General features: G+C 45.6%; 1 protein-coding gene across 2 annotated transcripts; it reads right to left on the reverse strand.

The window, feature by feature from the left end:
• Positions 1-6,297: 6,297 nt before the first annotated feature.
• On the reverse strand, positions 6,298-23,980 carry LOC109885655 (beta-enolase). Of its 2 annotated transcripts, none has more exons than XM_031832699.1 (11): positions 23,879-23,980; positions 18,650-18,739; positions 18,403-18,498; positions 17,672-17,800; positions 17,158-17,291; positions 16,702-16,924; positions 16,236-16,433; positions 15,118-15,194; positions 10,325-10,449; positions 9,558-9,725; positions 6,298-6,569 (listed from the first exon to the last, which is right to left on the reverse strand). In XM_031832699.1, exons 2-11 carry the CDS (start codon positions 18,732-18,734, stop codon positions 6,500-6,502), a joined length of 1,305 nt encoding a protein of 434 aa, XP_031688559.1. In that variant the 5' UTR covers positions 18,735-18,739; positions 23,879-23,980; the 3' UTR covers positions 6,298-6,499. The 2 variants fall into 2 exon arrangements, with proteins under 2 accessions (XP_031688559.1, XP_031688558.1); XM_031832698.1 differs by lacking the exon at positions 23,879-23,980 and adding an exon at positions 23,478-23,499.
• Between the last annotated feature and the right edge of the window lie 956 nt (positions 23,981-24,936).

A 24,936-nucleotide genomic window follows, 5' to 3' on the forward strand; every position in this document is an offset into this window, starting at 1 on the left:
TCCCCCTATACTAGACACCACTAGTTCTATCCCCTATACCAGACACCACTAGTTCTATCCCCCTATACTAGACACCACTAGTTCTATCCCCCTATACCAGACACCACTAGTTCTATCCCCCTATACCAGACACCACTAGTTCTGTCCCCCTATACCAGACACCACTAGTTCTGTCCCCCTATACCAGACACCACTAGTTCTATCCCCCTATTCCAGACACCACTAGTTCTATCCCCCTATACTAGACACCACTAGTTCTATCCCCCTATACACCACTAATTCTATCCCCCTATACCAGACACACCTAGTTCTATCCCCCTATACCAGACACCACTAGTTCTATCCCCTATACCAGACACCACTAGTTATATCCCCCTATACCAGACACCACTAGTTCAGTCCCCCTATACCAGACACCACTAGTTCTGTACCCCTATACTAGACACCACTAGTTCTATCCCCCTATACCAGACACCACTAGTTCTATCCCCTATACCAGACACCACTAGTTCTATCCCCTATACCAGACACCACTAGTTCTGTACCCCTATACTAGACACCACTAGTTCTATCCCCCTATACCAGACACCACTAGTTCTATCCCCCTATACCAGACACCACTAGTTCTGTACCCCTATACTAGACACCACTAGTTCTATCCCCCTATACCAGACACCACTAGTTCTATCCCCCTATACCAGACACCACTAGTTCTATCCCCCTATACCAGACACCACTAGTTCTATCCCCCTATACCAGACACCACTAGTTCAATCCCCCTATAACAGACACCACTAGTTCAATCCCCCTATACCAGACACCACTAGTTCTATCCCCCTATACCAGACACCACTAGTTCTGTCCCCCTATACACCACAAGTTCTATCCCCCTATACCAGACACCACTAGTTCTATCCCCCTATACCAGACACCACTAGTTCAGTCCCCCTATACCAGACACCACTAGTTCTATCCCCCTATACCAGACACCACTAGTTCTGTCCCCCTATACCAGACACCACTAGTTCTGTCCCCCTATACCAGACACCACTAGTTCTGTCCCCCTATACCAGACACCACTAGTTCTGTCCCCCTATACCAGACACCACTAGTTCTGTCCCCCTATACCAGACACCACTAGTTCTGTCCCCCTATACCAGACACCACTAGTTCTGTCCCCCTATACCAGACACCACTAGTTCTGTCCCCCTATACCAGACACCACTAGTTCTGTCCCCCTATACCAGACACCACTAGTTCTGTCCCCCTATACCAGACACCACTAGTTCTGTCCCCCTATACCAGACACCACTAGTTCTGTCCCCCTATACCAGACACCACTAGTTCTGTCCCCCTATACCAGACACCACTAGTTCAGTCCCCCTATACCAGACACCACTAGTTCAGTCCCCCTATACCAGACACCACTAGTTCTGTCCCCCTATACCAGACACCACTCACTCATGCTGCCAAACATACCCTTGTAAAACTGACCATCCTACCAATCCTCGACTTTGGCGATGTCATTTACAAAATAGCCTCCAATACCCTACTCAACAAATTGGATGCAGTCTATCACAGTGCAATCCGTTTTGTCACCAAAGCCCCATATACTACCTACCATTGCGACCTGTACGCTCTCGTTGGCTGGCCCTCGCTTCATACTCGTCGCCAAACCCACTGGCTCCATGTCATCTACAAGACCCTGCTAGGTAAAGTCCCCCCTTATCTCAGCTCGCTGGTCACCATAGCATCTCCCACCTGTAGCACACGCTCCAGCAGGTATATCTCTCTAGTCACCCCCAAAACCAATTCTTTCTTTGGCCGCCTCTCCTTCCAGTTCTCTGCTGCCAATGACTGGAACGAACTACAAAAATCTCTGAAACTGGAAACACTTATCTCCCTCACTAGCTTTAAGCACCAACTGTCAGAGCAGCTCACAGATTACTGCACCTGTACATAGCCCACCTATAATTTAGCCCAAACAACTACCTCTTTCCCAACTGTATTTAATTTTTATTTATTTATTTATTTAGCTCCTTTGCACCCCATTATTTTTATTTCTACTTTGCACATTCTTCCATTGCAAAACTACCATTCCAGTGTTTTACTTGCTATATTGTATTTACTTTGCCACCATGGCCTTTTTGCCTTTACCTCCCTTCTCACCTCATTTGCTCACATTGTATATAGACTTGTTTATACTGCATTATTGACTGTATGTTTGTTTTACTCCATGTGTAACTCTGTGTCGTTGTATCTGTCGAACTGCTTTGCTTTATCTTGGCCAGGTCGCAATTGTAAATGAGAACTTGTTCTCAACTTGCCTACCTGGTTAAATAAAGGTGTTCTCAACTTGCCTACCTGGTTAAATAAAGGTGTTCTCAACTTGCCTACCTGGTTAAATAAAGGTGTTCTCAACTAGCCTACCTGGTTAAATAAAGGTGTTCTCAACTAGCCTACCTGGTTAAATAAAGGTGTTCTCAACTAGCCTACCTGGTTAAATAAAGGTGTTCTCAACTAGCCTACCTGGTTAAATAAAGGTGTTCTCAACTAGCCTACCTGGTTAAATAAAGGTGTTCTCAACTAGCCTACCTGGTTAAATAAAGGTGTTCTCAACTAGCCTACCTGGTTAAATAAAGGTGTTCTCAACTAGCCTACCTGGTTAAATAAAGGTGTTCTCAACTAGCCTACCTGGTTAAATAAAGGTGTTCTCAACTAGCCTACCTGGTTAAATAAAGGTGTTCTCAACTAGCCTACCTGGTTAAATAAAGGTGTTCTCAACTAGCCTACCTGGTTAAATAAAGGTGTTCTCAACTAGCCTACCTGGTTAAATAAAGGTGTTCTCAACTAGCCTACCTGGTTAAATAAAGTTTAAAAAATAAATAAATAAATAAAACCACTAGTTCTATCCCCCTATACACCACTAGTTATATCCCCCTATACTAGACACCACTAGTTCTGTACCCCTATACTAGACACCACTAGTTCTATCCCCCTATACTAGACACCACTAGTTCTGTACCCCTATACTAGACACCACTAGTTCTATCCCCCTATACTAGACACCACTAGTTCTGTACCCCTATACCAGACACCACTAGTTCTATCCCCCTATACTAGACACCACTAGTTCTGTACCCCTATACTAGACACCACTAGTTCTATCCCCCTATACTAGACACCACTAGTTCTGTACCCCTATACTAGACACCACTAGTTCTATCCCCCTATACACCACTAGTTCTGTCCCCCTATACACCACTAGTTCTATCCCCCTATACTAGACACCACTAGTTCTATCCCCCTATACACCACTAGTTCTGTCCCCCTATACACCACTAGTTCTATCCCCCTATACCAGACACCACTAGTTCTATCCCCCTATACACCACTAGTTCTATCCCCCTATACTAGACACCACTAGTTCTGTACCCCTATACTAGACACCACTAGTTCTATCCCCCTATACTAGACACCACTAGTTCTGTACCCCTATACTAGACACCACTAGTTCTATCCCCCTATACACCACTAGTTCTGTCCCCCTATACACCACTAGTTCTATCCCCCTATACTAGACACCACTAGTTCTATCCCCCTATACACCACTAGTTCTGTCCCCCTATACACCACTAGTTCTATCCCCCTATACCAGACACCACTAGTTCTGTACCCCTATACTAGACACCACTAGTTCTATCCCCCTATACACCACTAGTTCTGTCCCCCTATACACCACTAGTTCTATCCCCCTATACACCACTAGTTCTATCCCCCTATACACCACTAGTTCTATCCCCCTATACACCACTAGTTCTATCCCCCTATACACCACTAGTTCTATCCCCCTATACACCACTAGTTCTATCCCCCTATACACCACTAGTTCTATCCCCCTATACACCACTAGTTCTATCCCCCTATACACCACTAGTTCTATCCCCCTATACACCACTAGTTCTATCCCCCTATACACCACTAGTTCTATCCCCCTATACACCACTAGTTCTGTCCCCCTATACACCACTAGTTCTATCCCCCTATACCAGACACCACTAGTTCTATCCCCCTATACACCACTAGTTCTATCCCCCTATACTAGACACCACTAGTTCTATCCCCCTATACACCACTAGTTCTATCCCCCTATACCAGACACCACTAGTTCTATCCCCCTATACACCACTAGTTCTATCCCCCTATACACCACTAGTTCTGTCCCCCTATACCAGACACCACTAGTTCTATCCCCCTATACACCACTAGTTCTATCCCCCTATACCAGACACCACTAGTTCTATCCCCCTATACACCACTAGTTCTATCCCCCTATACCAGACACCACTAGTTCTATCCCCCTATACACCACTAGTTCTATCCCCCTATACCAGACACCACTAGTTCTATCCCCCTATACACCACTAGTTCTATCCCCCTATACCAGACACCACTAGTTCTATCCCCCTATACACCACTAGTTCTATCCCCCTATACCAGACACCACTAGTTCTATCCCCCTATACACCACTAGTTCTATCCCCTAATACAACACTAGTTCTATCCCCCTATACCACCACTAGTTCTATCCCCCTATACACCACTAGTTCTATCCCCCTATACACCACTAGTTCTGTCCCCCTATACACCACTAGTTCTATCCCCCTATACACCACTAGTTCTATCCCCCTATACCAGACACCACTAGTTCTATCCCCCTATACACCACTAGTTCTATCCCCCTATACCAGACACCACTAGTTCTATCCCCCTATACACCACTAGTTCTATCCCCCCTATACCAGACACCACTAGTTCTATCCCCCTATACACCACTAGTTCTATCCCCCTATACCAGACACCACTAGTTCTATCCCCCTATACACCACTAGTTCTATCCCCCTATACACCACTAGTTCTGTCCCCCTATACACCACTAGTTCTATCCCCCTATACACCACTAGTTCTATCCCCCTATACCAGACACCACTAGTTCTATCCCCCTATACACCACTAGTTCTATCCCCCTATACCAGACCACCACTAGTTCTATCCCCCTATACACCACTAGTTCTATCCCCCTATACCAGACACCACTAGTTCTATCCCCCTATACACCACTAGTTCTATCCCCCTATACACCACTAGTTCTGTCCCCCTATACCAGACACCACTAGTTCTATCCCCCTATACACCACTAGTTCTGTCCCCCTATACCAGACACCACTAGTTCTATCCCCCTATACACCACTAGTTCTGTCCCCCTATACCAGACACCACTAGTTCTATCCCCCTATACACCACTAGTTCTGTCCCCCTATACCAGACACCACTAGTTATATCCCCCTATACACCACTAGTTCTGTCCCCCTATACCAGATACCACTAGTTCAGTCCCCCTATACTAGACACCACTAGTTCTATCCCCCTATACACCACTAGTTCTATCCCACTATACCAGACACCACTAGATCTATCCCACTATACCAGACACCACTAGTTCTATCCCCCTATACCAGACACCACTAGTTCTATCCCCCTATACCAGACACCACTAGTTCTATCCCCCTATACCAGACACCACTAGTTCTATCCCCCTATACCAGACACCACTAGTTCTGTCCCCCTATACTAGACACCACTAGTTCTGTCCCCCTATACTAGACACCACTAGTTCTATCCCCCTATACCAGACACCACTAGTTCTATCCCCCTATACCAGACACCACTAGTTCTATCCCCCTATACCAGACACCACTAGTTCTGTCCCCCTATACACCACTAGTTCTATCCCCCTATACCAGACACCAATAGTTCTATCCCCCTATACCAGACACCACTAGTTCTGTCCCCATATACTAGACACCACTAGTTCTATCCCCCTATACATCACTAGTTCTATCCCCCTATACCAGACACCACTAGTTCTATCCCCCTATACACCACTAGTTCTATCCCCCTATACCAGACACCACTAGTTCTGTCCCCCTATACCAGACACCACTAGTTCTATCCCCCTATACCAGACACCACTAGTTCTATCCCCCTATACCAGACACCACTAGTTCTGTCCCTCTGGTCTAAATAGATCACTACATATGTTTTATAAAAATAAAAAAAATTACCCGGTAATTTGACTGAGAAAACATTCTCATTTACATCAACGACCTGCGGAATTGTTATGGGGAGAGGAGGGGGATGGGAGATGTAAGAGTCAATTGGAACCATTTACACACAGTAGTCAGTGATGTGGATCAGAGCAGCAGTACACATTCAATGAAGACAGGTGAGCACCACTTTAAATTTGTTTTTGTTTTATTTCTCACGTTACGTCAAAACAGTCACTCGTAACAGGGGGGGGGGGGGGGGGGGGGGGGGGGTGGAAGGGCCGAAGATAAAAAACATACAAAGTGGAAATTCGTCTTCTTCTGACCCCTGACCCCAAGAGGAGGGTAGACAGTCAGCGGTGGTAGAGGGATTAAAGAAGGAGATGGAGGGTTTAGTTGATTTTGGGGTGACGGTAGTCCTTGCCGGCGAACTTGGCCTTGTTTCCAAGCTCCTCTTCAATCCTGAAGGACATAAGTCAGGGGTTAGAGGTCAGGTTCCTTCATCTTTGCAACAGAAAATCTTGTCCAGCAGTTTGAATTGAACACATCTGGTATGTATATACACACACACAGTGGGACAAAAAAGTATTTAGTCAGTCACCAATTGTGCAAGTTCTTCCACTTAAAAAGACGAGGCCTGTAATTTTTGTAGGTACACTTCAACAATAACAGACAAAATGAGAAGAAAAAAATCCATAAAAATCACATTGTAGGATTTATAATGAATTTATTTGCAAATTATGGTGGAAAATAAGTACTTGGTCAATAACAAAAGTTTCTCAATACTTTGTTATATGCCCTTTGTTGGCAATGACAGAGGTCAAACGTTTTCTGTAAGTCTTCAAAAGGTTTTCACACACTGTTGCTGGTATTTTGGCCCATTCCTCCATGCAGATCTCCTCTAGAGCAGTGATGTTTTGGGGCTGTTGCTGGGCAAAAAGGAATTTCAACTCCCTCCAAAGATTTTCTATGGGGTTGAGATCTGGAGACTAGCTAGGCCACTCCAGGACCTTGAAATGCTTCTTACGAAGCCACTCCTTCGTTGCCCGGGCGGTGTGTTTGGGATCATTGTCATGCTGAAAAGCCCAGTCACGTTTCATCTTCAATGCCCTTGCTGATGGAAGGAGGTTTTCACTCAAAATCTCACGATACATGGCCCCATTCATTCTTTCCTTTACACGGATCAGTCGTCCTGGTCCCTTTGCAGAAAAACAGCCCCAAAGCATGATGTTTCCACCCCCATGCTTCACAGTAGGTATGGTGTTCTTTGGATGCAACTCAGCATTCTTTGTCCTCCAAACGCGATGAGTTGAGTTTTTACCAAGAAGTTCTATTCTGGTTTCATCTGACCATATGACATTCTCCCAATCTTCTTCTGGATCATCCAAATGCTCTCTAGCAAACTTCAGACGGGCCTGGACATGTACTGGCTTAAGCAGGGGGACACGTCTGGCACTGCAGGATTTGAGTCCCTGGCGGCGTAGTGTGTTACTGATGGTAGGCTTTGTTACTTTGGTCCCAGCTCTCTGCAGGTCATTCACTAGGTCCCCCTGTGTGGTTCTCAGATTTTTGCTCACCGTTCTTGTGATCATTTTGACCCCATGGGGTGAGATCTTGCGTGGAGCCACAGATCGAGGGAGATTATCAGTGGTCTTGTATGTCTTCCATTTCCTAATAATTGCTCCCACAGTTGATTTCTTCAAACCAAGCTGCTTACCTATTGCAGATTCAGTCTTCCCAGCCTGGTGCAGGTCTACAATTTTGTTTCTGGTGTCCTTTGACAGCTCTTTGGTCTTGGCCATAGTGGAGTTTGGAGTGTGACTGTTTGAGGTTGTGGGCAGGTGTCTTTTATACTGATAACAAGTTCAAACAGGTGCCATTAATACAGGTAACAAATGGAGGACAGAGGAGCCTCTTAAAGAAGAAGTTAGAGGTCTGTGAGAGCCAGAATTCTTGCTTGTTTGTAGGTGACCAAATACTTATTTTCCACCATAATTTGCAAATAAATTCATTAGAAATCCTACAATGTGATTTTCTGTATTTTCTTTCTCATTTTGTCTGTCATAGTTGAAGTGTACCTATGATGAAAATTACAGGCCTCATCTTTTTAAGTGGGATAACTTGCACAATAGGTGGCTGACTAAATACTTTTTTGCCCCACTGTATATATCTATATATGGTATACACTACAGTAGTAACTTAGTATAAAGTCAGTCAGGGTGCAGTAGCTGGTGTTTTCCTGTAGGGGTCAGTCTACCATAACACTACATATATTAACTGAGTCGGTGTGCAGTAGCTGGTGTTTTCCTGTAGGGGTCAGTCTACCATAACACTACATATATTAACTGAGTCGGTGTGCAGTAGCTGGTGTTTTCCTGTAGGGGTCAGTCTACCATAACACTACATATATTAACTGAGTCGGTGTGCAGTAGCTGGTGTTTTCCTGTAGGGGTCAGTCTACCATAACACTACATATATTAACTGAGTCGGTGTGCAGTAGCTGGTGTTTTCCTGTAGGGGTCAGTCTACCATAACACTACATATATTAACTGAGTCGGTGTGCAGTAGCTGGTGTTTTCCTGTAGGAGTCAGTCTACCATAACACTACATATATTAACTGAGTCGGTGTGCAGTAGCTGGTGTTTTCCTGTAGGGGTCAGTCTACCATAACACTACATATATTAACTGAGTCGGTGTGCAGTAGCTGGTGTTTTCCTGTAGGGGTCAGTCTACCATAACGCTACATATATTAACTGAGTCGGTGTGCAGTAGCTGGTGTTTTCCTGTAGGGGTCAGTCTACCATAACACTACATATATTAACTGAGTCGGTGTGCAGTAGCTGGTGTTTTCCTGTAGGGGTCAGTCTACCATAACACTACATATATTAACTGAGTCGGTGTGCAGTAGCTGGTGTTTTCCTGTAGGGGTCAGTCTACCATAACACTACATATATTAACTGAGTCGGTGTGCAGTAGCTGGTGTTTTCCTGTAGGGGTCAGTCTACCATAACACTACATATATTAACTGAGTCGGTGTGCAGTAGCTGGTGTTTTCCTGTAGGGGTCAGTCTACCATAACACTACATATATTAACTGAGTCGGTGTGCAGTAGCTGGTGTTTTCCTGTAGGGGTCAGTCTACCATAACACTACATATATTAACTGAGTCCGTGTGCAGTAGCTGGTGTTTTCCTGTAGGGGTCAGTCTACCATAACACTACATATATTAACTGAGTCGGGGTGCAGTAGCTGGTGTTTTCCTGTAGGGGTCAGTCTACCATAACACTACATATATTAACTGAGTCGGTGTGCAGTAGATGGTGTTTTCCTGTAGGGGTCAGTCTACCATAACACTACATATATTAACTGAGTCGGGGTGCAGTAGCTGGTGTTTTCCTGTAGGGGTCAGTGTATTAAGGCTATAGTATTAACTAGGGTTAGTGTAACTAACCTCATCAGCTGGTTGTATTTGGCCAGACGTTCTGATCTACAGGGGGCCCCAGTCTTGATCTGTCCAGTGCAGAGTCCGACCACCAGGTCAGCGATGAAAGTATCCTCTGTCTCTCCGGAGCGATGAGACACCATCACACCCCATCCGTTAGACTGGGCCAGCTTACACCTGTAAGAATAATACAAAATCATTATTTAAACTTCTAAAGTACTTTTCATAACGGAAAGAAATCTCAAAGCAAAAATGAACTAATACTATATAATGAGAAGCCTAGTCACTACTACACCCGTTTCACATAAGAGATGGTCAATTTGTCCCTGTAATATAGTGCCTGTGGTGCAGCTCCAGCAGGGGGCACTGTAATATAGTTCCTGTTGTGCAGCTCCAGCAGGGGGCCCTGTAATATAGTGCCCGTAACACAGCTCCAGCAGGGGGCCCTGTAATATAGTTCCTGTTGTGCAGCTCCAGCAGGGGGCCCTGTAATATAGTGCCCGTAACACAGCTCCAGCAGGGGGCACTGTAATATAGTTCCTGTTGTGCAGCTCCAGCAGGGGGCCCTGTAATATAGTGCCCGTAACACAGCTCCAGCAGGGGGCCCTGTAATATAGTGCCTGTAGCGGAGCTCCAGCAGCGGGCACTGTAATATAGTCCTTGTGGTGCAGCTCCAGTAGAAGGTCCTGTAATATAGTGCCTGTAGCGCAGCTCCAGCAGGGGACCCTGTAATATAGTTCCTGTAGGGCAGCTCTGCGAGAGGGCCCTATACTTACGCCTTGATGGACTCTGTGACGGAGCCGATCTGGTTGACCTTGAGGAGCAGGCAGTTACAGGCCTTCTTCTCCACAGCCTGCTGGATACGCTTGGGGTTGGTCACTGTCAGATCATCTCCCACCACCTGTAGAATAACATACAGATTGTTTTACACCTTTATTTAACCAGGTGGCCAGTTGAGAACACCTTTATTTAACCAGGTGGCCAGTTGAGAACACCTTTATTTAACCAGGTAGGCCAGTTGAGAACAAGTTCTCATTTACAACTGTGACCTGGTCAAGATAAAGCAAAGCAGTGACACAAACAACACAGAGTTACACATAAACAAACATACAGTCAATAATACAATAGGAAAATCTATATACAGTGTGTACATATGAGGTAAGATTAGGGAGGTAAGGCAATAAATAGGCCATAGTGGTAATTACAATATAGCAATTAACACTGGAGTGACAGATGTGCAAGTAGAGCTACTGGGGTGCAAAAGAGCAAGATAAATAAATATGGGGATGAGGTAGTTGGGTGGGCTATTTACAGATGGGCTATATACAGGTATGTACTTGCTTAAACTAATATAATTTCTACTGACTCTCTACTGACTCCATGTGTCGGTAAAAAAACGCATTATTCTAAATAATAACGAATGCCGAAATTATTTTTGAACCGAACATTATCTAGCATCCCTCCTCCAGACCCAACAACATTATCTAGCATCCCTCCTCCAGACCCAACAACATTATCTAGCATCCCTCCTCCAGACCCAACAACATTATCTAGCATCCCTCCTCCAGACCCAACAACATTATCTAGCATCCCTCCTCCAGACCCAACAACATTATCTAGCATCCCTCCTCCAGACCCAACAACATTATCTAGCATCCCTCCTCCAGACCCAACAACATTATCTAGCATCCCTCCTCCAGACCCAACAACATTATCTAGCATCCCTCCTCCAGACCCAACAACATTATCTAGCATCCCTCCTCCAGACCCAACAACATTATCTAGCATCCCTCCTCCAGACCCAACAACATTATCTAGCATCCCTCCTCCAGACCCAACAACATTATCTAGCATCCCTCCTCCAGACCCAACAACATTATCTAGCATCCCTCCTCCAGACCCAACAACATTATCTAGCATCCCTCCTCCAGACCCAACAACATTATCTAGCATCCCTCCTCCAGACCCAACAACATTATCTAGCATCCCTCCTCCAGACCCAACAACATTATCTAGCATCCCTCCTCCAGACCCAACAACATTATCTAGCATCCCTCCTCCAGACCCAACAACATTATCTAGCATCCCTCCTCCAGACCCAACAACATTATCTAGCATCCCTCCTCCAGACCCAACAACATTATCTAGCATCCCTCCTCCAGACCCAACAACATTATCTAGCATCCCTCCTCCAGACCCAACAACATTATCTAGCATCCCTCCTCCAGACCCAACAACATTATCTAGCATCCCTCCTCCAGACCCAACAACATTATCTAGCATCCCTCCTCCAGACCCAACAACATGATCTAGCATCCCTCCTCCAGACCCAACAACATTATCTAGCATCCCTCCTCCAGACCCAACAACATTATCTAGCATCCCTCCTCCAGACCCAACAACATTATCTAGCATCCCTCCTCCAGACCCAACAACATTATCTAGCATCCCTCCTCCAGACCCAACAACATTATCTAGCATCCCTCCTCCAGACCAACAACATTATCTAGCATCCCTCCTCCAGACCCAACAACATTATCTAGCATCCCTCCTCCAGACCCAACAACATTATCTAGCATCCCTCCTCCAGACCCAACAACATTATCTAGCATCCCTCCTCCAGACCCAACAACATTATCTAGCATCCCTCCTCCAGACCCAACAACATTATCTAGCATCCCTCCTCCAGACCCAACAACATTATCTAGCATCCCTCCTCCAGACCCAACAACATTATCTAGCATCCCTCCTCCAGACCCAACAACATTATCTAGCATCCCTCCTCCAGACCCAACAACATTATCTAGCATCCCTCCTCCAGACCCAACAACATTATCTAGCATCCCTCCTCCAGACCCAACAACATTATCTAGCATCCCTCCTCCAGACCCAACAACATTATCTAGCATCCCTCCTCCAGACCCAACAACATTATCTAGCATCCCTCCTCCAGACCCAACAACATTATCTAGCATCCCTCCTCCAGACCCAACAACATTATCTAGCATCCCTCCTCCAGACCCAACAACATTATCTAGCATCCCTCCTCCAGACCCAACAACATTATCTAGCATCCCTCCTCCAGACCCAACAACATTATCTAGCATCCCTCCTCCAGACCCAACAACATTATCTAGCATCCCTCCTCCAGACCCAACAACATTATCTAGCATCCCTCCTCCAGACCCAACAACATTATCTAGCATCCCTCCTCCAGACCCAACAACATTATCTAGCATCCCTCCTCCAGACCCAACAACATTATCTAGCATCCCTCCTCCAGACCCAACAACATTATCTAGCATCCCTCCTCCAGAGGAGGACTGACTTGCCTCGTTAAATAAAGGTAAAATAAAAAGTGAGCCATGTCAGGCAGTAAATGAGGCTGAATGAACTGTTTCGCTGCCAGACAAGGCTCCGCTGATAGGACTCTGCTGTTGGGACAGCTTTATGGAGGCCCTAACAGTTTGTGGGCACCGTCTCACCATTATTGTGTTGTGTAGTGGCTTTGCTGCCATGCAAAAATAAAAAAAAATAAGCTTTACTCACCAAGATATTCATGAGAAAATTGCCACTCCGGCCAGCTATCTAATCTTGTAGTAAGCATGGTCGAATTACCGACCGGGGTGGGGCCCATTGATCAGTTAATATACAGTGCCTTGCGAAAGTATTCGGCCCCCTTGAACTTTGCGACCTTTTGCCACATTTCAGGCTTCAAACATAAAGATATAAAACTGTATTTTTTTGTGAAGAATCAACAACAAGTGGGACACAATCATGAAGTGGAACGACATTTATTGGATATTTCAAACTTCAACAAATCAAAAACTGAAAAATTGGGCGTGCAAAATTATTCAGCCCCTTTACTTTCAGTGCAGCAAACGCTCTCCAGAAGTTCAGTGAGGATCTCTGAATGATCCAATGTTGACCTAAATGACTAATGATGATAAATACAATCCACCTGTGTGTAATCAAGTCTCCGTATAAATGCCCATGCACTGTGATAGTCTCAGAGGTCCGTTAAAAGCGCAGAGAGCATCATGAAGAACAAGGAACACACCAGGCAGGTCCGAGATACTGTTGTGAAGAAGTTTAAAGCCGGATTTGGATACAAAAAGATTTCCCAAGCTTTAAACATCCCAAGGAGCACTGTGCAAGCGATAATATTGAAATTGAAGGAGTATCAGACCACTGCAAATCTACCAAGACCTGGCCGTCCCTCTAAACTTTCAGCTCATACAAGGAGAAGACTGATCAGAGATGCAGCCAAGAGGCCCATGATCACTCTGGATGAACTGCAGAGATCTACAGCTGAGGTGGGAGACTCTGTCCATAGGACAACAATCAGTCGTATATTGCACAAATCTGGCCTTTATGGAAGAGTGGCAAGAAGAAAGCCATTTCTTAAAGATATCCATAAAAAGTGTTGTTTAAAGTTTGCCACAAGCCACCTGGGAGACACACCAAACATGTGGAAGAAGGTGCTCTGGTCAGATGAAACCAAAATTGAACTTTTTGGCAACAATGCAAAACATTATGTTTGGCGTAAAAGCAACACAGCTCATCACCATGAACACACCATCCCCACTGTCAAACATGGTGGTGGCAGCATCATGGTTTGGGCCTGCTTTTCTTCAGCAGGGACAGGGAAGATGGTTCAAATTGATGGGAAGATGGATGGAGCCAAATACAGGACCATTCTGGAAGAAAACTTGATGGAGTCTGCAAAAGACCTGAGACTGGGACGGAGATTTGTCTTCCAACAAGACAATGATCCAAAACATAAAGCAAAATCTACAATGGAATGGTTCAAAAATAAACATATCCAGGTGTTAGAATGGCCAAGTCAAAGTCCAGACCTGAATCCAATCGAGAATCTGTGGAAAGAACTGAAAACTGCTGTTCACAAATGCTCTCCATCCAAACTCACTGAGCTCGAGCTGTTTTGCAAGGAGGAATGGGAAAAAATGTCAGTCTCTCGATGTGCAAAACTGATAGAGACATACCCCAAGCGACTTACAGCTGTAATCGCAGCAAAAGGTGGCGCTACAAAGTATTAACTTAAGGGGGCTGAACATTTTTCCACGCCCAATTTTTCTGTTTTTGATTTGTTAAAAAAGTTTGAAATATCCAATAAATGTCGTTCCACTTCATGATTGTGTCCCACTTGTTGTGTTGTGTAGAACTGCAGGAAATGTGATGTAAAAGAGAATATTTTTCTCTCCGCCCCATTGCAATTTTGTATTGGCTGTCACCAGGGGTTACGTTAAAATGTTAGACCCCTATAGATATAGGGACCCACAGAGTTAGACCCCTATAGATATAGGGACCCACAGAGTTAGACCCCTATAGATATAGGAGGAGCTGAAGACAAACAAACTGGACCCACCTGGATGTTAGACCCCTATAGATATAGGGACCCACAGAGTTAGACCCCTATAGATATAGGAGGAGCTGAAGACAAACAAACTGGACCCACCTGGATGTTAGACCCCTATAGATATAGGGACCCACAGAGTTAGACCCCTATAGATATAGGAGGAGCTGAAGACAAACAAACTGGACCCACCTGGATGTCGACGGCGGCGGTGAACTTTGACCATGCAGCCCAATCATCCTGATCGAAGGGATCCTCAATGGACTGGACTGGAGGAAGAGGAGAGGAGTTAGAGGGGAAGGGATCCTCAATGGACTGGACTGGAGGAAGAGGAGAGGAGTTAGAGGGGAAGGGATCCTCAATGGACTGGACTGGAGGAAGAGGAGAGGAGTTAGAGGGGAAGGGATCCTCAATGGACTGGACTGGAGGAAGAGGAGAGGAGTTAGAGGGGAAGGGATCCTCAATGGACTGGACTGGAGGAAGAGGAGAGGAGTTAGAGGGGAAGGGATCCTCAATGGACTGGACTGGAGGAAGAGGAGAGGAGTTAGAGGGGAAGGGATCCTCAATGGACTGGACTGGAGGAAGAGGAGAGGAGTTAGAGGGGAAGGGATCCTCAATGGACTGGACTGGAGGAAGAGGAGAGGAGTTAGAGGGGAAGGGATCCTCAATGGACTGGACTGGAGGAAGAGGAGAGGAGTTAGAGGGGAAGGGATCCTCAATGGACTGGACTGGAGGAAGAGGAGAGGAGTTAGAGGGGAAGGGATCCTCAATGGACTGGACTGGAGGAAGAGGAGAGGAGTTAGAGGGGAAGGGATCCTCAATGGACTGGACTGGAGAGGAGGATGAGGAGTTAGAGGGGAAGGGATCCTCAATGGACTGGACTGGAGAGGAGGATGAGGAGTTAGAGGGGAAGGGATCCTCAATGGACTGGACTGGAGGAAGAGGAGAGGAGTTAGAGGGGAAGGGATCCTCAATGGACTGGACTGGAGGAAGAGGAGAGGAGTTAGAAGGGAAGAGATCCTCAATGGACTGGACTGGAGGAAGAGGAGAGGAGTTAGAGGGGAAGGGATCCTCAATGGACTGGACTGGACTGGAGGAAGAGGAGAGGAGTTAGAAGGGAAGAGATCCTCAATGGACTGGACTGGAGGAAGAGGAGAGGAGTTAGAGGGGAAGGGATCCTCAATGGACTGGACTGGAGAGGAGGAAGAGGAGAGGAGTTAGAAGGGAAGAGATCCTCAATGGACTGGACTGGAGAGGAGAAGGGTTAGAGGGGAAGGGTGTATATACAGTGTGTGTGTTTCTCTACGTACCGGGATATCCCTTGATGAAGCTCTTGTACAGATCTCCCAGCTGATCCCCGGTGATGTACCTGGCAGGGTCGTCAGGTGACTTGAAGTCCAGGTCGTACTTTCCTGCCTTGTAGAACTCCGAGGCGGCCACGTCCATGCCGATGATGATCTTGTCTGGGTAGCCGGCCTTCTCAATGGCTGACTTCAGGAGCTCCAGAGCTGGAGGGAGAAGAAAGGGTTAAAGTATCACACACCTCCACCAGGGGGCCCTTTAGAATAGTCCCTGTGGTGTAGCTCCACAAGGGGGTCCTATAGTAATAGTCCCTGTGGTGCAGCTCCACAAGGGGGTCCTATAGTAATAGTCCCTGTGGTGCAGCTCCACAAGGGGGTCCTATAGTAATAGTCCCTGTGGTGCAGCTCCACAAGGGGGTCCTATAGTAATAGTCCCTGTGGCGCAGCTCCTACAGGGTGCCCTATAAACTCTTACCCTCGTTGTTCTCCAGGATGTTGGGTGCGAAGCCGCCCTCATCTCCTACGTTGGTGGCATCCTTTCCGTACTTGGCCTTGATCACGTTCTTCAGGTTGTGGTAAACCTCAGCTCCGATCCTCATGGCCTCGTGGAAGTTGGACGCTCCGATGGGCAGGATCATGAACTCCTGCATGGCCAGCTTGTTACCAGCATGGCTACCACCGTTGATCACGTTGAAGGCCTGGAGGACAAGCAAGAACACATATTTTCTTTAGGGTCATTTCTAATTTGATATGTTAGCCATTTTATTTCTTTTTCATTTCAAAGCTGACAATATACTGTACATCAAGTATAAAGGTAGTTGTAAATATGAAGCTATATGTACTCATGGGTTAGGGTGATGTCCTGGTTATATTATATAGGTAGGTATATGATGGGGCAGGGGTCAGGGTTAAAGGTTAAACCTGTACTCACGGGGCAGGGCAGGATGACATCCTTGTGTCCGGCCAGGTCAGCGATGTGTCGGTACAGGGGCACTCCCTTCTCTGCTGCTCCTGCCTTACAGACCGCTAGAGACACGCCCAGGATGGCATTGGCTCCAAACTTAGCTACAGGAGGGGGAGAGGCATGAGGCAGGGGGAGTGAGGGAGGCAAGAGGGAGGGGGAGGCAGGAGGGTAAGGGGGGCAGGAGCAGGCAGGAAGGAGTGGGGGGCAGGTGGAAGGGGGACTGTGTGAATATGCATATTGCTAAGAGTTTACACTGACAGTGTTAAGCCTCATTTAATTTGAACAACACAATGCATTATCAAAGTGCCCTCTCCCGTTTGCACTCTATGCGTCAGCAGAACACGTTTCCTAGGAGATGTGTGGACACAGACGAGGAATCCTGTGTTGATGGGAGTGGACGTTCGATAGAAGCAGAAGGTTTAAATTGGGCTTAAGCGCTCAAACTTTTAATGTCAAGAAAGACAAAGGAGGAGAGACATACACTTGTTCTCAGTTCCGTCCAACTCGAGCATGAATTGGTCAATCTTCTCCTGGTCAACAACACTGAACTTCTTCTCAATCAGTTTGGCAGCGATGTCCTTGTTTACATGATCCACAGCCTTAACGGTACCTTTAGAGATAGTAAAGATGATTAGATATTAAAGAGAGAGAACACTGTTAGATCACAGAGAAACCAATCAGTCTACTCCAGGGATATTCAAAACTGACTCTAGTCCAGTACCTCTACTCCATAGTCCAGTACCTCTACTCCATAGACCTGTACCTCTACTCCATAGACCTGTACCTCTACTCCATAGACCTGTACCTCTACTCCATAGACCTGTACCTCTACTCCATAGACCTGTACCTCTACTCCATAGACCTGTACCTCTACTCCATAGACCTGTACCTCTACTCCATAGACCTGTACCTCTACTCCATAGACCTGTACCTCTACTCCATAGACCTGTACCTCTACTCCATAGACCTGTACCTCTACTCCATAGACCTGTACCTCTACTCCATAGACCTGTACCTCTACTCCATAGACCTGTACTTCTACTCCATAGACCTGTACCTCACCAGGTGACTGCAATTAACTAGCAGTTAGAAATGAAAATCAAAAGTGGAACTGGACTTATGGTCTAGATTTGAGTATCTCTCATCCAGATCAACAGATCCCAGAGAGGTAGATCTGCCCAGGTCAACAGATCCCAGAGAGACATAACTCACCTTTTCCCAGGTAGCGTGACTTGTCTCCATCTCTCAGCTCCAGAGCCTCATGGACACCGGTAGAGGCACCGCTGGGCACGGCTGCCCTGAAACGGCCTGAACACACAGAGAGAGAGAGAGAGGTTAGACTGCTGGGTCTCTCTGAACACTGAGAGAGAGAGAGAGACAGAGAGATACAGAGGTTTGACTGCTGGGTCGGTGAACAACATTGTGGTACAGTATGTTTGTATGTAAACACTATGTGCACCTTTGGCGGTGTAGAGGTCCACCTCCACAGTGGGGTTTCCTCTGGAGTCGAGGATCTCTCGGGCATGGATCTTAGTGATAGACATACTGACTGGAGAGGAGCGATAGAAATAGATGAGGGGAGAGAGTGAGAGAAAGATGGGAGGGGACAGGGGGAAGGGGAGAGAAAAAAGGAATAATCAAGTATTATATTGACCTTCAGATTTCCACTGTTGCTCTCAGTCAATCAGAATTCAGGTCAGAGTCTACACTCTCCTAGCAATCTGTACTGTAGTCGGTATGTACACCTCTGTGTGTGACCTGACTTAGCCACTGTGTAGGTATCTTCATGTCTGCATCACAGTGGAATCTGTCCCACTCTCCACGCTGTGCTTCCTCCTACAAGCATCACACACAGCTAGTATGGTTACCTGGTTACGTAGGTTAGTGTAGTATGGTTACCTGGTTACGTAGGTTAGTGTAGTATGGTTACCTGGTTATGTAGGTTAGTGTAGTATGGTTACCTGGTTACGTAGGTTAGTGTAGTATGGTTACCTGGTTACGTAGGTTAGTGTAGTATGGTTACCTGGTTACGTAGGTTAGGGTAGTATGGTTACGTAGGTTAGGGTAGTATGGTTACCTGGTTATGTAGGTTAGTGTAGTATGGTTACCTGGTTACATAGGTTAGTGTAGTATGGTTACGTAGGTTAGTGTGGTATGGTTACCTGGTTACGTAGGTTAGTGTGGTATGGTTACGTAGGTTAGTGTGGTATGGTTACCTGGTTACGTAGGTTAGGGTAGTATGGTTACGTAGGTTAGGGTAGTATGGTTACCTGGTTACGTAGGTTAGTGTAGTATGGTTACCTGGTTACGTAGGTTAGTGTAGTATGGTTACGTAGGTTAGTGTAGTATGGTTACCTGGTTACGTAGGTTAGGGTAGTATGGTTACATAGGTTAGGGTAGTATGGTTACCTGGTTACGTAGGTTAGTGTAGTATGGTTACCTGGTTACGTAGGTTAGTATAGTATGGTTACCTGGTTACGTAAGTTAGGGTATTATGGTTACCTGGTTACGTAGGTTAGTGTAGTATGGTTACGTAGGTTAGTGTAGTATGGTTACCTGGTTACGTAGGTTAGGGTAGTATGGTTACGTAGGTTAGGGTAGTATGGTTACCTGGTTACGTAGGTTAGTGTAGTATGGTTACCTGGTTACGTAGGTTAGTGTAGTATGGTTACCTGGTTACATAGGTTAGGGTAGTATGGTTACCTGGTTACGTAGGTTAGTATAGTATGGTTACGTAAGTTAGGGTATTATGGTTACCTGGTTACGTAGGTTAGGGTATTATGGTTACCTGGTTACGTAGGTTAGTGTGGTATGGTTACCTGGTTACGTAGGTTAGTGTGGTATGGTTACGTAGGTTAGTGTGGTATGGTTACCTGGTTACGTAGGTTAGTGTAGTATGGTTACGTAGGTTAGTGTAGTATGGTTACCTGGTTACGTAGGTTAGTGTAGTATGGTTACCTGGTTACGTAGGTTAGTGTAGTATGGTTACCTGGTTACGTAGGTTAGTGTAGTATGGTTACCTGGTTACATAGGTTAGGGTAGTATGGTTACCTGGTTACGTAGGTTAGTATAGTATGGTTACGTAAGTTAGGGTATTATGGTTACCTGGTTACGTAGGTTAGGGTATTATGGTTACCTGGTTACGTAGGTTAGTGTGGTATGGTTACCTGGTTACGTAGGTTAGTGTGGTATGGTTACGTAGGTTAGTGTGGTATGGTTACCTGGTTACGTAGGTTAGTGTAGTATGGTTACGTAGGTTAGTGTAGTATGGTTACCTGGTTACGTAGGTTAGTGTAGTATGGTTACCTGGTTACGTAGGTTAGTGTAGTATGGTTACCTGGTTATGTAGGTTAGTGTAGTATGGTTACCTGGTTACGTAGGTTAGTGTAGTATGGTTACCTGGTTACGCAGGTTAGGGTAGTATGGTTACCTGGTTATTTGTAATGTGTGAGTGGGTGTGCGTATACGTGTTGAGCTAAGTGTGTTGTTAGCAGTGTGTGTATGTGTGTGTGTGTGTGTATACACGTGCTGAGATAAGTGTGTTGTTAGCAGTGTGTGTGTGTGTATACGTTCTGAGCTAAGTGTGTTGTTAGCAGTGTGTGTGAAGAGGTCTAGAGCCTGTTTAATCTCTAACCTTTTAGTTTGACCTTTCTGTAGATTCACTAGAGGCTTCAGTGTGACCTTTCACTCCATGTTATTGTTGGCCATGGCATTACTGTATTACAGTACGCAATACAGTGTGTATTAATAAACACACTGGCCCTCACCCACGCACTCAACATTCAGAACATTTGAGATTACATTTCCTATCTGGTTCTTGAGTTATCTTTTATGTCATTCTTCCTCTCTGCCTGAGACTCTGCCTGAGACTCTGCCTGAGACTCTGCCTGAGACTCTGCCTGAGACTCTGCCTGAGACTCTGCCTGAGACTCTGCCTGAGACTCTGCCTGAGACTCCCCTTATATGACTGGGAGACAACCTTCTCATTCCGTATGTCCTCATCAACATTTTAAAGCAATATCTTAGAGCAACATTAAGATGTTCTAGATTTAAAAATAAACTCTGGTCTAGGCTGTTGGTTTAGCTAAACTAGGCTAACATGCTGCATGTCCTCATTAACATTAAAACCCACATCCCACATCTCCTCTAAATGTACCCAATCTTCATTCATTCATTCTACACAAAAAGCTGTTGCACAGCACACCATTCACCCTGTTGGACTGGATCGCTAGCAGATGCACTGTACCACACTCTGCAACCTGGAACCAAAAGAGGTTCTTCGACTGTTCCCACAGGAGAAACAAGGGCTGTGTTCTTCGACTGTTCCCACAGGAGAAACAAGGGCTGTGTTCTTCGACTGTTCCCACAGGAGAAACAAGGGCTGTGTTCTTCGACTGTTCCCACAGGAGAAACTAGGGCTGTGTTCTTCGACTGTTTCCACAGGAGAAACAAGGGCTGTCGAAATTGCAAAAAGTGTATTTTTCCATATATCGATACATCCTGTGAGTTTAAATCAAATCAACTATATGCACCGAGGTTGTCTGACACTGTTAGATTAAATAATTAAGACACACAACTGACAAGAGGGAGTCCAACTGCAATTGATTTGATTGTGCAGGGCCTGGCTCAGACTGCGCCGTGTTAAAAAGAAAGGCAGCTAGTGATTGTGACTAGCACCCGTTCTCCCTGTCCTGACGGATTGTGCCATCCCCACAGCCTCCACAATGGATCAGTCCACTCAGACAGGCGTCATGTTAGACTGACAGACTGTGCCATCCCCACAGCCTCCACAATGGATCAGTCCACTCAGACAGGCGTCATGTTAGACTGACAGACTGTGCCATCCCCACAGCCTCCACAATGGATCAGTCCACTCAGACAGGCGTCATGTTAGACTGACAGACTGTGCCATCCCCACAGCCTCCACAATGGATCAGTCCACTCAGACAGGCGTCATGTTAGACTGACAGACTGTGCCATCCCCACAGCCTCCACAATGGATCAGTCCACTCAGACAGGCGTCATGTTAGACTGACAGACTGTGCCATCCCCACAGCCTCCACAATGGATCAGTCCACTCAGACAGGCGTCATGTTAGACTGACAGACTGTGCCATCCCCACAGCCTCCACAATGGATCAGTCCACTCAGACAGGCGTCATGTTAGACTGACAGACTGTGCCATCCCCACAGCCTCCACAATGGATCAGTCCACTCAGACAGGCGTCATGTTAGACTGACAGACTGTGCCATCCCCACAGCCTCCACAATGGATCAGTCCACTCAGACAGGCGTCATGATTATTATTATTTATTTTTTGCTACTCAACTAAAGAAATATTGGTCGACCAGCAGCCTATTGACCAGTAGACTAAATGGGGTCAGCCCTAGGAGACACTAAATGGGGTCAGCCCTAGGAGACACTAAATGGGGCCAGCCCTAGGAGACACTAAATGGGGCCAGCCCTAGGAGACACTAAATGGGGCCAGCCCTAGGAGACACTAAATGGGGCCAGCCCTAGGAGACACTAAATGGGGCCAGCCCTAGGAAACACTAAACCCCTTTTGGGTCTACATGGAACACTAAAGAGTTCTATCTGGAACCATAAAGGGTTCTCTTATGGGGATAGCTGCAGAACACTTTGGAACACTTTTTTTCTAAGAGTGTAGAGATGCAAGAGAGGCTGAAACAACAACCTTCATGTCCTTCACACAAATACAGCACACTGGTCTCTCTCACTCTCCCTGTTAGATGACAGCCGACAACGGTCGTTACAGGTTCAGCTGCCCAATAACTCCACCCAACACCAACTGTGTCCGGTGAGGAATCAAACAGAGTGCGTGCTTGGTAACTGCCTGGATACTTACAGAATGTTTGAATAGATTAGATGGTCGAGAGGAAGTATAACGTCACACAGAAATATCAAAAGAGCATCACAGTGACGCAACTGAAACGGCCAGTGCCCGACAGTGATTGTGAGACGGCACTTTATCGGGAGATTATGTAACAGTGTCCTGCTCCCCCTCCGATGCTATAGTCTACATCCTGCAAACTATCTCTGTTAGATGTGGTGTAGACCTGGACTATAATCAAATGCGCTGCAAATGTGGAAGTGAATTAAAGTCATCCCGCTACAATATTTAATTGCATGCTGGTCATAAATATATATGCCTAAATCAATATTGGGGCTTTACTATACAGGCTGTAGTATAGCTCAGATCCATCTGCAGAGAGTAACAGTCAAGTTAATTATTAGAGTTTATTCTAGGCCTTCAACTTTGTAGCTTACAACACATGAACTATTAGTGTCCTCAACTGAAGGTCATCACGTTGTCATTCGGCTACAAACACACAGGAGGAGGTTTGTGTACAAAAACTGAAAAGATGAAAAACAAATTAAATCGCAGACGCATGAGAACTAGGCTACACTGTATGTTTTTAACAGTTGCAATGTCTAAGAACATATCCCATTGCTTCAATCCCAAAGGCTAAAATTAAAGTATTCATTGTTTCTAAAGTTGATCAGGCATAGAACATAAGCAAACACAGTTACAAGGCTAGAGTTGAGAAAGCAAGAGGAACATTCAATTGACAACTACACAAGTTGGTCTTTCCAAGGCCTGTAAATGTTTCTGAAGTTTCTATGAATGTGTAGGCAGAGCGAATCGAATAACCCAGAAAGCATGGTACCTGAGGGGGGTTGATGCGGCTGGCTGGCTGGCTGGCTGGCTGGCTGTCCGACTGTCCTTCTGGAAAGTGACACCCCTGTCCCTCCTCCTGTGCTTTATAGACTGCCACTAGCGGCCTGCCGCCCCCATATAAGGACAAGGGTTTAGGGGCGGAAGGGAAATTATCAGACACACAAAAAAATGCAGAAAATGAAATGACGGTGAGATATGTCTGTGTTAATGTGTCGAATACATATGTTTCCCTACAAATGATTAATCAATATATAATATGTTTCCCTACAAATGATTAATCAATATATAATATGTTTCTTAGATTCTCTCCATATGATTCATAAATATATAATGTTTTGAGTTTCTCTCTCCAAATAATTCAACAGTATGTAAGATCATTTGAAGAGCATCACATAATAATTCCGATTTTTTTCTTCAAATTAAAACATGTAGGCCTACTGTTGACTTACAGGGAGGTTCATATGAACACATGAATATGACTGATACATGGATACAGCTCTACTACAGGACTGATAGATGGATACAGCTATACTTTAGGACTTTTACAGCTCTACTTTAGGACAGACATGGATACAGCTCTACTTTAGGACTGATACATGGATACAGCTCTACTTTAGGACTGAGAAATGGATACAGCTCTACTACAGGACTGATACAGCTCTACTTTAGGACTGAGACATGGATACAGCTCTACTTTAGGACTGAGACATGGATACAGCTCTACTTTAGGACTGAGACATGGATACAGCTCTACTTTAGGACTGATACAGCTCTACTTTAGGACTGATACATGGATACAGCTCTACTTTAGGACTTTTACAGCTCTACTTTAGGACAGACATGGATACAGCTCTACTTTAGGACTGATACATGGATACAGCTCTACTTTAGGACTGAGAAATGGATACAGCTCTACTACAGGACTGATACAGCTCTACTTTAGGACTGAGACATGGATACAGCTCTACTTTAGGGCTGAGACATTGATACAGCTCTACGTTAGGACTGATACATGGATACAGCTCTACTTTAGGACTGATACAGCTC

Source organism: Oncorhynchus kisutch, linkage group LG9 (assembly GCF_002021735.2).
Source record: "Oncorhynchus kisutch isolate 150728-3 linkage group LG9, Okis_V2, whole genome shotgun sequence".
In the NCBI taxonomy this organism is placed as follows: Eukaryota; Metazoa; Chordata; class Actinopteri; order Salmoniformes; family Salmonidae; genus Oncorhynchus; species Oncorhynchus kisutch.